Source organism: Salmo trutta, chromosome 13, assembly GCF_901001165.1.
Source record: "Salmo trutta chromosome 13, fSalTru1.1, whole genome shotgun sequence".
NCBI lineage: Eukaryota > Metazoa > Chordata > Actinopteri > Salmoniformes > Salmonidae > Salmo > Salmo trutta.
In genome coordinates this window covers 56843111-56861204 of record NC_042969.1, presented here as the reverse complement: position 1 = coordinate 56861204, position 18094 = coordinate 56843111, and the positions used below count along the sequence as shown (strand labels likewise).

At 45.2% G+C, this 18094-nt stretch overlaps 1 protein-coding gene across 5 annotated transcripts in view; it reads left to right on the top strand.

The window, feature by feature from the left end:
• LOC115206123 (alpha-actinin-4) overlaps window positions 1-8147 on the top strand; it is a 42169-nt gene extending 34022 nt beyond the window's left edge. For 2 of the 5 annotated variants that reach the window (XM_029772735.1, XM_029772734.1), the window contains exons 11-21: window positions 215-362; window positions 737-887; window positions 1099-1207; window positions 1452-1592; window positions 1988-2170; window positions 2464-2598; window positions 2846-3025; window positions 3487-3633; window positions 5447-5512; window positions 5861-6019; window positions 6170-8147. In XM_029772735.1, the coding sequence (XP_029628595.1) occupies window positions 215-362; window positions 737-887; window positions 1099-1207; window positions 1452-1592; window positions 1988-2170; window positions 2464-2598; window positions 2846-3025; window positions 3487-3633; window positions 5447-5512; window positions 5861-6019; window positions 6170-6328 (1578 nt within the window). In that variant the 3' untranslated portion in view covers window positions 6329-8147. Of the gene's footprint in view, window positions 1-214; window positions 363-736; window positions 888-1098; window positions 1208-1451; window positions 1593-1987; window positions 2171-2463; window positions 2599-2845; window positions 3026-3486; window positions 3634-4962; window positions 5044-5446; window positions 5513-5860; window positions 6020-6169 lie in introns of all 5 variants that reach the window. The other 3 variants (XM_029772732.1, XM_029772731.1, XM_029772736.1) reach the window with 2 other exon arrangements.
• Window positions 8148-18094: the final 9947 nt, after the last annotated feature.

Here is an 18094-nt window from a genome sequence, read left to right as displayed (position 1 = left end):
CATTTCACTATCATTATTCTTTAGATCATTATAATAGTTCACGTTATTGTCCCACAATGGGAAATTGGCTTGTGACAGTTTAAAAAGACATGACAACATGACTTATAACACCAAATACATCTATAAACAAATTGCACTAGAGAGAGTCATGCTGTTATACAGTGTAGTGTTCTTTCTGCTGTATGGTGGATCGGTGTCCTCTCCCTGACTGCAGGATATCAACGGGTCATGGCACAACCTGGAGGGGGCTGAGAAGGGCTACGAGGAGTGGATGCTCAACGAGATCCGTCGCTTGGAGAGACTGGACCACCTGGCTGAGAAGTTCCGTCAGAAAGCCACCATCCACGAGTCCTGGACCGACGGTATGGAGACACTAGTTACTGTACAGACTACACTGTCCCTTTCCCTCACCTTAGGGTTGCAAAATTCCAGTGACTTTCCCAGATTTTCCAGGACTCGTTTCTGGAGGATTCTGGATTTCCTGCTTGTTCCCTGCTGATTCTGGGAATCTTCCAACTGGGATTTCTGGAAAACTTTGGAATTTGGGGAAAGTTACTGGAATTTTGCAACCGTACTCTACCTAGACACCTAGATTCCCCCGCTTCCTATAGATCTCAAAGAACTAGGTGAAGTTTTACCATATTAACAATATATTGAAGAAGTAAGGGTTTTGAGTGAGTTGGTTTGGATATCTTGAGGCTTACTGTCTTTAACCCCCCCCCCCTTCCTTCCCCAGGTAAGGAGGCCATGCTGACCCAGAAGGACTATGAGACAGCCAGCCTGTCGGAGGTCAAGGCTCTGCTGAGGAAACACGAGGCGTTTGAGTCTGACCTGGCTGCCCACCAGGACCGCGTGGAGCAGATTGCTGCCATCGCACAGGAACTCAAGTAAGAGCGGGAGGGATTTGAGGAGTCTATGGAGGGATGGAGTAAATCAGATGGAGGGGTGAAAGAGGATGGGATATCGTGGAAGGGGACGGAGTGGATGGAAGAGATGAATGGAGAAATAATCCAGGAGAATACAAGGAGATTGTGGTCAGGTTGATTAGGACTCGTGTGTAAAGATAATTATTCCACGTATGTGTTCCCCGTGCCTCAGTGAGCTGGACTACTACGACTCCCCTAGTGTGAACGCCCGCTGTCAGAAGATCTGTGAGCAGTGGGACGCCCTGGGGTCTCTCACCCAGAGCCGCAGGGAGTCTCTGGAGGTACGCCCCCGGCCCAGCCACCTTTCACACACTCCCATCTACTCATACATGACATGCTTCTAAGGTCATGACAAGGACACGTTTACACTGCAAAAATGTGTAGACACACACACACACACACACACACACACACAGACTTTCTACCAGGGTTCCCTTACCCCACTTCTGTGTCTCATGTTCAATCCCTGTCACATAGATTCTAGTGTTCCCAGCAGGCACCTGACCCCAGTCTCTCCCCCCACAGAGGACAGAGAAGCAGCTGGAGTCCATTGACGAGCTGTACCTGGAGTACGCCAAGAGGGCGGCACCCTTCAACAACTGGATGGAGGGGGCCATGGAGGACCTGCAGGACATGTTCATCGTTCACAACATCGAAGAGATCCAGGTAAAAGACTAGTTACTCATCACCAACCGTTTACTGCTTTACGTCCCCAGAGGGTCTCCACTATCACAATGTATCATCATGACCTGTGCTGCTAACAGTAGGTTGTCAATGAAGGTGTCATTAAGTCTCGCACTGGGTAACGAACGTTTAGAATGACTGGAAATCGACCGGGTACAGTAGCAATGCTACCGTACCTGTGGGCTTCCAGTCATTGCGCTAATGCTACTTAGCTTTGTCTTGTGAAAATACTAGTAACGTATGGCATCCACGGGTTCATCTGACTGATATGGGTACGTACTGATATGGGTACATGCTGATCTCTCTTTTCATCTGTCCATTTCCCATCCTTCTCCTTGGTTTCTATCTGCCTCTCATTTCCCTCTCCTCTCTTACAGGGCCTAATCACAGCCCATGAGCAGTTTAAGTCTACCCTCCCAGAGGCCAACAAGGAGCGGGAGGCCATCCAGGCCATTCAGGCCGAGGTGCAGAAGATTGCCCAGTACAACGGCATCAAGCTGAGCGGGGGTAACCCCTACACCACCATCACACCCAAGAGTATCGACGACAAGTGGCACAAGGTGTGTTTTTTCAATGTGTACCTGTATGTTCATATGCTCTGCGACGTGTGCTTTTGCCAGTTTTAATTGAATCAAAATCATATCTCTTTCTCTCTCTCTCTCTCATATATATATATATATATATATATATTTATTATTATTATTATTATTATTATTATTATTTCGGTTTCCTTGTGGTAGTTAATAACCTACCTAAAACAGGCTCCTGAGTGAGACTCAGCCTTGTGGCATTGCTGCTACTATGGGAATGTGTGTGCTGTGCTGACTGGCGCCCCCATCTGGTGTGTTTGTAGGTGGAACAGCTGGTTCCCCAGCGTGACCGGGCCCTGCAGGAGGAGCTGGCCAAGCAGCAGTCTAACGACCACCTGCGCCGCAAGTTTGCCACCCAGGCCAACATCGTCGGGCCCTGGATACAGACCAAAATGGAGGTACAGTAAAGGCACCCTAACCCATACTACATAAGACTGACCTTTAGCTCTGTTGTCTCTGTGCCTCCTGGGTCGTGTTCATAATGGCAGTCAACAGAAAATGTTTTAAAATGTTTTGTAAGGAAAACTAAATTGAACATCCAGGTTGACCCTTACTGTTTTCTTCCATTTGGTGCCTAGTGAATACACGCCGGCCCTGGCCTTTTGGTGATCTAATCCGTGAATATTTGTGTTTGCGTGTGTACAGGAGATTGGGCGGATATCCATTGAGATGAATGGAACTCTGGAGGACCAGCTGGTGAACCTGAGAGAGTATGAGCAGAGCATCATAGAGTACAAGCCCAACATCGACCAGCTGGAGGGAGACCATCAGCTCATCCAGGAGGCCCTCATCTTTGACAACTCATACACCGCCTACACCATGGAGGTAGCTACACAAAACACTTTTCTCTACAGCCCAAATGGCCCCCTATTCCCTTTATAATGTGCTACTTTTGACCAGGGCTGGTAATGAAAGTAGTGCACTATGTAGGGAGTTAGGGGCCATTTGGGATGTTACCCTGCTCTGCACTATGTTGGTTCTTTTTCTGTCTGATATAGGTCACTATTTTTCACCATTATTTTCTGATTTTCATCATCTGTTCTATTTAATTTTTTTGGTGACCTGTTTATTTTACCAGGTGGGTCAGTTGAGAACAGATTCTTATTTACAATGACAGCCTGGAGGTTTTTTATTTCCTCCCTCTATTAGATCTATTTTTGTCCGTTCGTCTCTGTTCTACACATCACATTACACTTGTTACTATCTCTCCTCCTTACTCAATACTGTTTCTTCTGCATGTGGTTAACCTTTAACATATATTCTCTCCATCTTTCCCTGCATCCCAGCACCTGCGGGTGGGCTGGGAGCAGCTCCTCACCACCATCGCCCGCACCATCAACGAGATCGAGAACCAGATCCTGACCCGCGACGCCAAGGGCATCAGCCAGGAGCAGCTGCATGAGTACCGCACTTCCTTCAACCACTTTGACAAGGTCAGGGGTCAACATGCGGGATCATGCGAGAGGGAACAGGAGGGCTTCTTTTTGTATAAAATAACATTTAAAAAAATGTCTGGGAGAAGGCTGTTATTGCCCACCAGCTTTTGCAGTTGAGTGTCTTACTCGAAGAGGGGTTTACTCTTAAGAATCTGCACATACAGGAGTTAAGTCTTATGCATAGTACTTAAGTCCCCCCTCTTATTTCAGAAGGGAAACTCCGGTGGGAGTAAGACATGGACTAGACTTGTGAGGATTAACCTGTTTGTTGACATTCACAGGTGGAACTAGTATTGTTTCACCATGGGTTGGAGAGGGCTGTGTAGAGTAGGGCTGGGGCTGTGTAGAGTAGGGCTGGGGCTGTGTAGAGTAGGGCTGGGGCTGTGTAGAGTAGGGCTGGGGCTGTGTAGAGTAGGGCTGGGGCTGTGTAGAGTAGGGCTGGGGCTGTGTAGAGTAGGGCTGGGGCTGTGTAGAGTAGGGCTGTGTAGAGTGGGGCTGTGTAGAGTGGGGCTGTGTAGAGTGGGGCTGGGGCTGTGTAGAGTGGGGCGGGCTGCACTGAGGGAGGGGGGGGTGTAACCCCTGAGTTCACCTCACACATTCCACAACACCATATCTCATCACTTCACCTCAGTCTTTATGCATGCCGTGTTTGGTTCAGCATCAAGACACATGCCGCGTCCCAAATGAGACCTTATTCCCTATATAGTGCAGTGCTTTGACCAGGGCCCATATGGCTGTTACTCTGAGGTCCAGAGCCTGCTGGTTTTCTGTTCTACCTGAGAATTAATACACACACCTGGTGTCCCAGGTCTAAATCAGTCCCTGATTAGAGGGGAATATTATTATTATTATTATTATTATTATTATTATTTAAAGCAGTGGAATTGCCTTCAGAGGTGAATATCAGGGTTCTAGGGAATAGAGTGCCATTTGGAACACAGCTGTCCTGTCACAAGCACTATGGTGATCTTCCAGGACTTGTCATTTACATAAAGGTGTGTGTACAGACAGAGGGTTAAACAGTGCTTGTGTATCGCGCATGTGTTGCTAAGCACTTACAGAACATTGCCTTCACTCTCCTTTGGAGACGCTGGCCCCTCATGGTCACTGGTGTGCCTGTCATTGTGTCGGGCATCAGATGTTTCCCCATAAGGTGTTGTCATTGTTTAACATCTAACATCCGTTTGTCTGTCTGTCCATCACCCTCATCTTGCATGTCATGATCCCATCACCTGACCACTCCCACCTGGCATCCTGTTGTGCTTGGTCCATCCTGGTGTCTGTCATCGCGGTGTGCGCTGTAATTGGCTGGTGGTGACCTCACAGGACCACAGTGGGGCCCTGATGGCAGAGGAGTTCAAGGCGTGCCTGATCAGCCTGGGCTACGACGTGGAGAATAACAAAGCGGTAAGGAGCACAGACAAGCTGGGAGCGGAGGAGAGAGGGGCTGCTGTTACCCGTCTAACCTGCTGGGGCCGCTCTCTTCCTGGCTCTTTCCTTGCCTGTGCTGTCATTCACCCTCATTTCACCCACTGGCCTCCAGCCTCGGCTCCGACACTGCTGTTTTGTTTACCTTGATTTGACTCGTTTCTCTTATAACGTTGTTTTTTTCTTTTCTTTTTTCACTCCCCTCACATTACTCACCTCCGCACCTCCCCTCCTTTGTTCCTCCTCTTCCCATCATGCATCTATCTGCTCATGTCTTCCTCCTCACTTCATTTTCTGTCCTCTTCGAATTCACACTCTATTGCTCTTCTTTTCCTTCCATATCTGTTCCTCCTCCTCTCCATCTCTCGGTCCCTGAGAACAGAAGCGCACAGGGCAGATGGACATGGACAATTACCGCGCTCTGCTCGTTGCGACTGGAAACAGCCTGGTACTGCCTGCCGCTTCTCTCTGCTCTCTTTCTCTCTCTCTCTCTCTCCTTTCAATCTTTTTCTCCCTCTGTCTTGAGTTTAGAGTAAGACCCTTACTGTTGTAGCTACTATGACATGGTAAGTTTAATGTGTAGTAACTGTCTCTTGTAACACAATCCCTCTTAACAACCCTTCCCCTAAGCAGATATTAATCTTTATCGTTGAGGCTTGTTGTCAAATTCAACTCAAATGGATAAGTTAAATGTTTAATTAGTGGTAATATTGCTCAGAGGTTGGTCAATGATGCCCTCGAATTTCCTATTTTTGTCTGGGTTAACCTGTGTTTTTCCTGTGGTGGTGGTTTCCAGGGCGATGCCGAGTTTGCCCGCATCATGGGCATAGTGGACCCCAACAACAGCGGAGCAGTCACCTTCCAGGCCTTCATAGACTTCATGTCCCGGGAGACCACGGACACAGACACAGCCGACCAGGTCATCGCCTCCTTCAAGATCCTGGCTGCAGACAAGGTGGGGGTGGAATGGTATTGGGCTTGTGTGTGTGTGTGTGTGTGAGAGATGCAGCTACTTGAGACAGCTGAAGTAGACAAACTATTATTACACAACTATCACTCTGTTATTCACCGTCCCTCTCTCCCCATCTCTCTCTCTCTCTGTCAGAACTTCATCACTGCTGAGGAACTGAGGCGTGAGCTGCCTCCAGACCAGGCAGAGTACTGCATCGCCCGCATGGCGCCCTACTCGGGCCCCGACGCGAAGCCCGGAGCCCTCGACTACATGTCCTTCTCTACCGCCCTCTACGGGGAGAGTGACCTCTAGGAGCACACCACAGGGGGGAGGGATGGGGACGGGATGAGGTTTGGGGTGGAAGGGGGGTACATAGAGGCTTGCCAGGCCCAATGCAGAGCAGACACTCTCCACCCCTGTAGATATAGCCTGCAGTCACTGAGAGCAGTAGGAGGAGAGAAGAGGGGAGTGAGTCTGCAGCCAGTGGATTGATTGGCTCTGTAGAAGAGGGAGGGGCTGCAGGTGGAGAGTCCTGGGAAGTGATTGGTGGACAGCTCTACTGCTCCCTGTAAGTTCTGGTCCTGCAGTGCCCCTGAGTGCAGGTTTTCATCTCAAACTCGTTGGCTGTTACAAGCGGTTTATGAGTGCAACTTTGTTCACAGAACTAGAATCAAATGCACATCATGTTATGGGGTGAAAACAAGCAACCACAGGTGCCCTTCTGGGTCAGAACGGAATGAGGACACTGCTCTGTAGTGCAAGTCCCATCTTCACCCTCTGCCTTGGGGACGGGGTACAAGATATTCTGATTCTTATACCATTTTTTTTGTTTATTTTATCTTGCTGGGGGGGGGGTTGCGTATTAGAACACAGAGATATATGAAGGGGGGGGGGGCAGGGGGTTGAACAGAGAATAATGACATGTACCCGTACCACATTTTGCTGGATAATTGGAACTTGGATTGCAGACCTCAACTCTTTCCTTTTCCTGTTTGTTTGTTTCTTTTCTCCAGCAAATGTGAGTAATTGGGTTCAGTGCTGTACATACTTATTTTTCCAGTACGCAACACAGTCAGAATACTCATCGCAGGCTTGTAGGGCAAAACAAGTGGCATTTTTAAAAGGAAAAACAACAAATGGCAAAGGAAAAACAATAGCAGTTTCACACATTGAGTACCGTAGATAGGTTTGAGTTACTGTGAGTCTCCATTTGGGTAAAGGTTTATTTTTGTTTTTTTCAACGGTCAAATATGGAATCCTGTCTGATTGAAGATATGGTGACAATTTAGTTGGAGGAAGTATATGTGAGGCCTTTATAGCTTCTATGTAAACATCACATGACACTTGACATAAACATGTTGGCATTTATGAAACTTTGCTTTCGTGATATATCACTTTCACATGGAGGCCTTGTTTACCCAATCTATTCATTTATTATAGTTTCATATGAAGTAACATCCCCTAGAAGCACAGCATGTCGGGTCATGTAAAGCTTACATGGACAAAGTGAAGGCCCACCACTATCCTCAGTTGAATTGTTTCTATAGGAACACCACTTTAGACAGTTCCCTGAGGAAGTTGGAAACAATGGGAGTACTAAAAATGTGCCTGTTAGTGGCTACAGCCCTGTCTCTCGCTCTTTCATCCCTCCATCTCCTTGTCTGTCTTCTCTCTGCAGCAGGACGGGCAGGGACCCAGTGTAAAGGAGGGCAAAGGGAGGGGGCCAGAGTCTTAATAAACATTCCATTATGTCTTAAATAAAAGGAAATGACTGACTACCAATCTATGCAATCATCTATATCCAATATCAGAGTTCAGAGAGATGGCAGGAATTGATTTGAAGAAATTGACTAAATGAAGTGCAAGATGTTTGTTTTATTTCTTTATTTGTAAAGGAGAGGAGTTGAGGAGCTTAGGGGGAAGCAGCCAGAGGGACTGGAGAAAAATAAGACTTGGGCCAAAAGCTTGTACTTTTACATGCCTGGTTAGAAAGCATTGAACTTTGGAATTGTGATTTCTTCATTTTTGTGCTCTTTAATATCAAACCTTATCTGCTGTACTGGAAACTGCAAAACGGCCTTCTGTCTAAAAGTGAATTTCACAAGCACACATAAAGTTTCCTTATAAAATACTACGACTTGGTTGTCTTTTTTTCCCCCTTCTCTAGGTCTGCTTCTAAATATATCTACATAGCCTATCCATCCTCTGTAATACATGTTATTGTTAGTAATATATGATTCTGGACAGTTAATGGGTCTACTCATACTATCTTTTTTAAAATAAGCAAATAGTAATTTCCTCCTGGTAGAATAAGTGAATGTCGGCTGCTTGCCCTATGGGCTGCTTAGTCTGCATGGTTATGTCCACGTGAGGGGGACGTAGGACCACCGGTAGTCTAGCCTAGTAGTAGACAGACCACCAGGAGTAGACTGTTCTTACCTCAGCAAATGGGCCTATTAACGTTTATAAAACACTAGTAGATGTCAATAAAAGACGTTTGCTATAACTACTTTTCATACACTAGCCCACTGTGAACAAGTAGGCCTAAAGTATGGTTCGTTCCCGTTGTGCAGCAGTTACGCACATGTTATTGTCGAACAGAAGGGGGCTGGCTACTTGGGGATAAAGCCAATGTAGGGATTTAACAGGGGAGATCTAGATGCTCATATTGTCTGCACTCAGGAGGACCGGGAACCACATTTACAATTATAGTGTAGGTTTGAAGACATTTCCCCGTGAACTATTCCTGATTATTCATCACTTGCCACCGGTTTTGCGGAAAAGCATGTGAATGTGAAGATGTATTCCGCTTACCAACAAAATGCCCTGCTGAAAGTGAAAAGAAAGAATATAAATAGCTGTCCTTTAACCTTGTTTCGCGTTAACAGCTATACCAAAGGCTGACTTGGCTGGCGACTTGCGCACCGCGCTTTGCCACAGAGACCGAAGCCGGTTCAACAACTAGCGGCGCCACACGCCTGGACTGTGGCAGTGGGACATGTGCTGATGCTCACTTTCACCTGTCGCGTGCTGCTCATCTTGTTGCGTTTAAAATATACAGTTTTGCGATCACGTTTTATATTACATCTGTGCTCTAGCTGAGTGAAGTAGACTGTAATAGGGATAAAGCAGTGGTTGCCATCTCAAGCAGTGCTGAAACCGTTTTCATTCAGATTGGCTACATCCATGAATTAAGGGCATATACTTGTTTTCTTGAGTCATAGAGCTCTGAGTGATGATCTAAAGTCAGTTTAGTTGTATCTCCTAAATGTTTATGGTCAGTACTAGAGTATGACAAACTGATCCAAGATCAGTGAGTAGGGACCATATCTATAAACCAGTCTATAAAGCCAATGTTCCCTAAAGAGGAGGCAGTTTATGGAGTACACAAACACTGGCCAACTGGCCCTGACCACAGGCCAGAAATTTGCCTCAAGGCAAATATTTAAGATGTTTTTTTCACAATCCTTGAATTTTGTCACTGGCCTACTCAAAATACCCCATAATGTCGAAGTGGAATTATGTTTTTAGAAATGTTTACAAATTAATAAAAAATGAAAAGCTGAAATGTCTTGAGTCTAAGTATTCAACCCTTTTGTTATGGCAAGCCTAAATAAGTTCAGGAGTAAACATTTGCTTATCAAGTCACGTAAGTTGCATAGACTCACTCTCTGCAATAATGGATTTTTGAATGACTACCTCACCTCTGTACCCCACACACACAATTATCTGTAAGGTACCTCAGTGGAGCAGATCATTTCAAACACAGATTCAAGCGCAAAGACCAGGGGGGTTTTCTAATGCCTCGCAAAGAAGGGCACCTATTGGTAGATGGGTACAAAAAGCAGACACTGAATATCCCTTTGAGCATGGTGAAGTTATTAATTACACTTTGGGTTATATATCAATACACTCCGACACTAGAAAAGATACAGGCGTCCTTCCTAACGCAGTTGCTGGAGAGGAAAGAAACAACTCAGGGTTTTCACCAGAGATTAATGGCTGTGATGGAACTGAGGATGGATTAGCCTTCCCTGTAGCTCAGTTGGTAGAGCATGGTGTTTGCAACACCAGGGTTGTGGGTTCGATTCCCACGGGGGGCCAGCACAGAAAAAATAAAATAAAATGTATGATATGTATGCATTCACTACTGTAAGTCGCTCTGGATAAGAGCGTCTGCTAAATGACTAAAATGTAAATGTAAATCAACAACATTGTAGTTACTCCACAATACTAATCTAAATGACAGAGTGAAAAGAGCCTGTATAGAATAAAAATATTCCAAAACATGCATCTTGTTTGCAATAAGGCACTAAAGTAAAACTGCAAAAAATGTGGCAAAGAAATGAACTTTATGTCCTGAATACAACATGTAATGTTTAGGGCACATCCAACACATCCCTGAATACCACACTTCATATTTCGCAGCATCAGGTGGCAGCATCATGTTATGGGTATGCTTGTCATGGGCAAGGACTAGGGAGTTTTTAGGATAAAAAGAAACGGAATAGAGTTAAGCTCATTGAACATCCTAGAGGAAAACTTACTTCAGTCTCCTTTCCAACAGACAGTTGGAGACAAATTCACCTTTCAGCAGAACAATAACACAAGGCCAAATATACACTGGAGTTGCTTACCAAGAAAGACTACATTGAATGTTCCTTAGTGGCCTAGTTACAGGTTTGACTTAAATCGGCTAGAAAATCTATGGCAAGACATGAAAATGGCTGTATAGCAATGATCAACAAGTAACTTGACAAAGCTTGAATAATTTTAAAAAGAGTAATGTGCAAATGTTGTACAATCCAGATGTGCAAAGCCCTTAGAGACTTATTTAGAAAGACTCTCAGCTGTAATCACTGCAAAAGGTCATTCTGACATGTATTGACTCAGGGGTGTGAATTCTTGTGTAAAGGAGTTATTTCTGTACTTAATTTTCAATAAATTAGCAAAAATGTCTAAAAACATGTTTTCACTTTGTCATTATCTGGTATTGTCTGTAGATGGGTGAGGGGAAAAATCGATTTAATTAATTTTCAATTCAGGCTGTAACACAACAAAATATGGTTAAGGGGTATGAATCCTTTCCGAAGGTACTGTATGTGTTTGAGTGTCAATACAATACATGTGTTTGTGGGTTTCACTGTGTTTGGTTACCATGCCAATTTTGAAGAGAAGGTGTACTTGTACACGACTTGGCTGTGAAAGTGCACCTTTTTAGCATGTCAGTGTGTGTGTGTGTGCAGTGTTTTGTTGTTTGTATTCTGCCTGCCTGCCTGCCTGCCTGCCTGCCTGCCTGCCTGCCTGCCAGCCAGCCAGTCAGTTCAGTGGTACTGAGCACAGTGAACTCCTAGTTAGAAAGCTATCTCCCCTGTCCTCCAGCCACAATGAGGACACTACCTCTATCTCAGAGACCTCCAACATGCACACACATATTCAATGTATATGCTTTTCTCCACAAGGAATTAATCGATGAAATAATGTCCTGACCTAGTGTAACCGATGTGAAATGGCTAGTTAGTTAGTGGTGGTGCGCGCTAATAGCGTTTCAATCGGCGACGTCACTCGCTCTGAGACTTGAAGTAGGGTTTCCCCTTGCAATGCAAGGGCCGCGGCTTTTGTGGCGCGATGGGTAACGATGCTTCGGTGGGGTGTCAGTTGTTGATGTGTGCAAGGGTCCCTGGTTCGAGCCCAGGTTGGGGCGAAGAGAGGGACGGAACCTACACTGTTACACTAGCAGCACAGGCAGTCCTTTTGGCACCAGAGTTTTTCAATCAAGGAAAATGATGTAAGCAGTGAAATGCACACCATGGCAAATTTGCTGAGCTATGACAGAGTGTGAGGGAGAGCAGGAGACAAAGAGGTATTGAAGATAGAGCCTGGAGGATGGCTGGGGGGGAGGGATGGGGGCTGGGGGGGAGGGATGGGGGCTGGGGGGAAGAGGCCATGGTCCGGGTTCAGGTCTGAGTGGGATTGGGACAGGGAAGGTCAATGACAAGAGAGGCACCCATGTGTGAGCGCATGTATGATATCTAGCTTTTAGTGAGATGTCTGGCACTGGGCAGCATGTGTTAGCAATTTAGCAGAAGCCTGTGGGCTGTGGTCCAAGTACCCCTCTCTCTCTGCTCTCGTCTCTCCTCCTCCCACCTCACCGGAATGTCGATGTAAAAAAGACACATGGTGTGTCAATAGAAGTTTATCAAATGAAGTCTAGGCCTAGGGCATTCCACTAACGATTAGGGACACCACCGTGCCTATGAATTAGGCTGGAAAAAGCTGCAGTGCACCGATACTATAGCATGGATACAGGGAAAGCCCTCGGACAGCAGTCCTGTTCTGCAGAAAAGAGACTTGCTCTCATGATGGCGATAAGTGTCCTTCTCTAGGATGGTGTGTGTCATGTACTAAAGTAGTGACTTAAAGACAGGCAAGAGAATTTAGAGGTCATGCATGTGTGTTTTATGGTCCAGTATTAGAGTATTAGAGCAATATTCATCTGTTTGGCCTGTTTATTTACAGAGCAGTTAGCTAGCAAAACCAGCTCTCACAGGTACAGGAGCAGGTGAAGACCAAGATATACACACACAAACACACATACCCACTAATTTCCCCGTTTTCTGTTTTAAATGTTCACATACTTTGGCCATGTGTTGACTGCTGCAGTGCCTCTCATCTTTTACGCGCTCCCTCATCTTTTTCCTGGCGTGACACTGAAACACTGTTCCTGAGCCAGACAAGCAGCAGACTGAGCATTAACTAGCCAAAGCCCCAACAAATATCTCTTTTTTAATCCCTCTCTCTGACCATGTCTATCCACACCCATACACTACAAACATGTATTTACCCGTGTTCTGATTGGTCACACAACTTCAGTACGAGTTCTACCCTGCTCTTTTTCCATCTATCTCTCTGATACAGTACGCTGGGGATCAAAGTGTGTCATATCAGAGTACAGGTCAGCAGGTTGTAATTGCATTGTACTGCCTGTGTTGCTGCTTGTCTCCAGCCGTTTCTCATCACAGAAAACGTTGCCCCGAGGCTTTGCGCTGGAATGCCACAGGGGGCGCCACCGGACTGTATGTGGCAGCAATGGACACCTTTACATGTCCCTGTGTGCCTTCCAGAGAGCCCAGTGCATCACCACTCAGCTACAGATGGCACCACAAGCACACTGTGCAGGTAAGTACCCTTTAGTGAGCGTAATCTGTGTACATTCTATGAAAGTCAGTCATAGATGCCTCCATCTATACACACGTATTCATACTATACACATCTATACATACCATCTATTATTCATCATATATACCAGGGATTGGCAACTTTGATGGGGGTGGGGGCCACAAACATTTTTCGGAATGTATTATGAGGTGCTGCAGTTGCGCGTGTGTCTGCGTCTCTCTCCCCTCCCATATTGCGAGTTAATTTCGTGCAGTTTAAAAGCAAATTTGTTTCAAATCTACTCATTTTGCCATGGGGCAGAGAGGAAAATTTCCCGTTTTACAGCTAATTTCCTGCAATTCTACACCTTTTGCCATAGGGTGGAGAGAAATGTTTGCAGTTTTTAATATAATATCTGAGTGAGACTGACTAACAAAATAAATGGGGGCCCACCGGCTGGTAATGCGACCATGATAACAAGTTTAGACAGCTGGCCACGAAACTAATTTAGCAATCTGAAAAAAAGTGCTGACATTGACTGACTACCAGTCATTGGAGGCTGCTAAGGGGAGGACTGCTTAAAATGCATTTAATAAATAAAGATCTTTAGGGTTACGGTATATTTTGCAGTGTTATACATTTTCATAAACTGTTGTCCGGACCTCTGGCAGTCTCTATGGGGGTGCCATAGGGTTCAATTCTCGGGCCGACTATTTTCTCTGTATATATCAATGATGTCGCTCTTGCTGCGGGTGATTCTCTGATCCACCTCTACGCAAACGACACCATTCTGTATACATCTGGCCCTTCTTTGGACACTGTGTTAACAAACCTCCATACGAGCTTCAACGCCAAACAACACTCCTTCCGTGGCCTCCAACTGCTCTTAAATGCTAGTAAACCGAAATGCATGCTCTTCAACTGATCGCTGCCCTCACCTGCCCGCCCGACTAGGATCACTACTCTGGACGGTTCCGACTTGAATATGTGGACAACTATAAATACCTAGGTGTCTGGCTAGACTGTAAACTCTCCTTCCAGACTCACATTAAGCATCTCCGATCCAAAATTAAATCTAGAATCGGCATCCTATTTCGCAACAAAGCATCCTTCCCGCGTGCTGCATATTCACATATTCATCGCCAAACTCACTGGCTCCAGGTCATCTATAAGTCTTTGCCAGGCAAAGCTCCGCCTTATCTCAGCTCACTGGTCACCATAGCAACACCCACCCGAAGCACGCGCTCCAGCAGGTATATTTCGCTGGTCATCCGCAAAGCCAACACCTCCTTTGGCCGCCTTTCCTTCCAGTTCTCTGCTGCCAATGACTGGAACGAATTGCAAAAATCCCTGAAGTTGGAGACTTATATTTCCCTCACTAACTTTAAGCGTCAGCTGTCAGAGCAGCTCACCGATCGCTGCAGCTGTACACAGCCCATTTGTAAATAGCCCATCCAACCAACCAACTACCTATCTCATCCCCATATTTGTTTTAGTTTTTCTGCTCTTTTGCACTCCAGTATTTCTACTTGCACATCCTCATCTGCACATATATCACTCCAGTGTAAATTGCTAAATTGTAATTACTTCAGCCACTATTGGCCTATTTATCGCCTTACCTCCTTACTTAATTTGCACACACTGTATACAGATTTTTCTATTGTGTTATTGACTGTATGATTGTTTATCCCATGAGTAACTAACTCTGTGTTGTTTTTGTTGCACTGCTTTGCTTTATCTTGGCCAGGTCGCAGTTGTAAATGAAAACTTGTTCTCAACTGGCCTACCTGATTAAATAAAGGTGAAATAAAGTAAAAACTGAGTGTACAAAACAGTAAGAACACCTGCGCTTTCCCTGACAGAGACTGACAAGGTGAATCCAGGTGAAAGCTATGATGCCGTATTGGTGTCATATATTAAATCCACTTCAACCACTGTAGATGAAGGGGAAGAGACAGGTTAAAGAAGGATTTTTAAACCTTGAGACCATTAAGACATGGATTGTGTATGTTTGCCATTCAGAGGGTGAATGGGCCAGACAAAATATTGAAGTGCTTTTGAACGGGGTATGGTAATAGTGCCAGGTGCATCGTTTTGAGTGTGCCAAGAACTGCAACGGTGTTGGGTTTTTCACACTAAACAGTTTCCTGTGTGTATCAAAGGACATCCAGCCAACTTCACACAACTGTGGGAAGCATTCGAGTCCACCTGGGCCAGCATCCCTGTGGAACGCTTTCAACACCTTGTTGAGTCCATGACCTGACAAATTGAGGCTGTTCTCAGGGAAAAAGTGGTGCAACTCAGTATTTGGAAGGTGTTCCTAATGTTTTGTACACTCAGTTTACACTCCGAGTGTAAAAGTGTGCATGTGTATTTATGTTGTATCGTATGCATGCATGTGTGTGCGTAAATGTACTGTATGTCAATGTGTGTGGATTTTGTGTGAGAGTGTCAATGTAGTGTGTGTGTGAGTGTGTGTGTGTGTGTGTGTGTGTGTGTGTGTGTGTGTGTGTGTGTGTGTGTGTGTGTGTGTGTGTGTGTGTTTATAAACTGGGTGGTTAATGCTGACTGGCTGACAGCCATGGTATATCAGACCGTATACCATGAGTATGACAAAACAGACATTTTTACTGCTCTAATTATGTTGGTAACCAGTTTATAATAGCAATATGGTACCTCGGGGGTTGGTGGTATATGGCCAATATACCATGGCTAAGGGCTGTATCCAGGCACTCCACGTTGTGTCGTGCAAATGAACAGCCCTTAGCCATGGTATATTGGCCATATACCACACCCCCTCGGGCCTTATTGCTTAAATATAGTCTTGTGAGTGTGCATAGAGTCAGTGCAAGATAGGGTCAGCGCAAATAGTCTGGGTAACTATTTAATTAACTATTTAGCAGTCTTATGGATATTTAGCAGTCTTAATGCTTGGGGGTAGAAGCTGTTTCAGAGCCTGTTGGTCCAAGAGCCGTTTCTTCGGTACCGTTTGCCGGACGGTAGCAGAGTGAACAGTCTACGGCTACCCTTTAGTGAGCATAAATTGCAGTAATTGGCTTTGACAGTAGTGGAGAGGGTGGAAAGTTTTAAGTTCCTCGGCGTACACATCACGGACAAACTGAAATGGTCCACCCACACAGACAGCGTGGTGAAGAAGGCGCAGCAGCACCTCTTCAACCTCAGGGGGCTGAAGAAATTTGGCTTTTCACCAAAAACACTCACAAACCTTTACAGATGCACAATCGAGAGCATCCTGTCGGGCTGTATCACCGCCTGGTATGGCAACTGCTCCGCCCATAACCGTAAGGCTCTCCAGAGGGTAGGGAGGTCTGCACAACGCATCCCCGGGTGCAAACTACCTGTGACTACTATGTCACAGGAAGGCCAAAAAGATAATCAAGGACAACAACCACCCGAGCCACTGCCTGTTCACCCCGCTATCATCCAGAAGGCGAGGTCAGTACAGGTGCATCAAAGCTGGGACCGAGAGACTGAAAAACAGCTTCTATCTCAAGGCCATCAGACTGTTAAACAGCCATCACTAACATTGTGTGGCTGCTGCCAACATACTGACTCAACTCTAGCCACTTTAATAATGGAAAAATTGGTGTAATCAATTTATCACTAGCCACTTTATATAATGCTTACATACCCTACATTACTCATCTCATATGTATATACTGTACGCTATACCATCTACTGCATCTTGCCATCTTGATGTAATTAAATGTATCACTAGCCACTTTATATAATGTTTTCATACCCTACATTACTCATCTCATATCTATATACTGTACTCTATACCATCTACTGCATCTTGCCTATGCCGTTCGGCCATCACTCATTTATATATGTTTATGTACATATTCGTATTCATTCCTTTACACTTGTGTGTATAAGGTAGTTATTGTGAAATTGTTAGGTTATATTACTTGTTAGATATTACTGCGTGTTCGGAACTAGAAGCACAAGCATTTCGCTACACTTGCATTAACATCTGCTAACCATGTGTATGTGACAAATAAATTTGATTTGATTTCGATTTGATTTGATTTAAATTGGAAAAACATACACTGCCGTTCAAAAGTTTGGGGTTAATTAGAAATGTCCTTGTTTAAAGAAAAACACATTTTTTTGTCCATTAAAATAACATCAAATTTATCAGAAATACAGTGTAGACATTGTTAATGTTGTAAATGACTTCTGTACCTGGAAACGGCTGATTTCTTATGGAATATCTACAGTCATGGCCAAAAGTTTTGAGAATGACACAAATATAAATGCCTGGTGTAAAGAAGGGCAGCAAAGAAGCCACTTCTCTCCAGGAAAAACATCAGGGACAGACTGATATTCTGCAAAAGGTACAGGGATTGGACTGCTGAGGAGTGGGGTAAAGTCATTTTCTCTGATGAATCCCCTTTCCGATTCTTTGGGGCATCCGGAAAAAAGCTTGTCCAGAGAAGACAAGGTGAGCGCTACCATCAGTCCTGTGTCATGCCAACAGTAAAGCATCCTGAGACCATTCATGTGTGAGGTTGCTTCTCAGCCAAGGGAGTGGGCTCACTCACAATTTTGCCAAAGAACACAGCCATGAATAAAGAATGGTACCAACACATCCTCCGAGAGCAACTTCTCCCAACCATCCAGGAACAGTTTGATGACGAACAATGCCCTTTCCAGCATAATGGAGCACCTTGCCATAAGGCAAAAGTGATAACTAAGTGGCTCGGGGAACAAAGCATCGATATTTTGGGTTCATGGCCAGGAAACTCCCCAGACCTTAATCCCATTGAGAACTTCTGGTCAAACCTCAAGAGGCGGGTGGACAAACAAAACCCCACAAATTCTGACAAACTCCAAGCATTGATTATGCAAGAATGGGCTGCCATCAGTCAGCATGTGGCCCAAAAGTTAATTGAC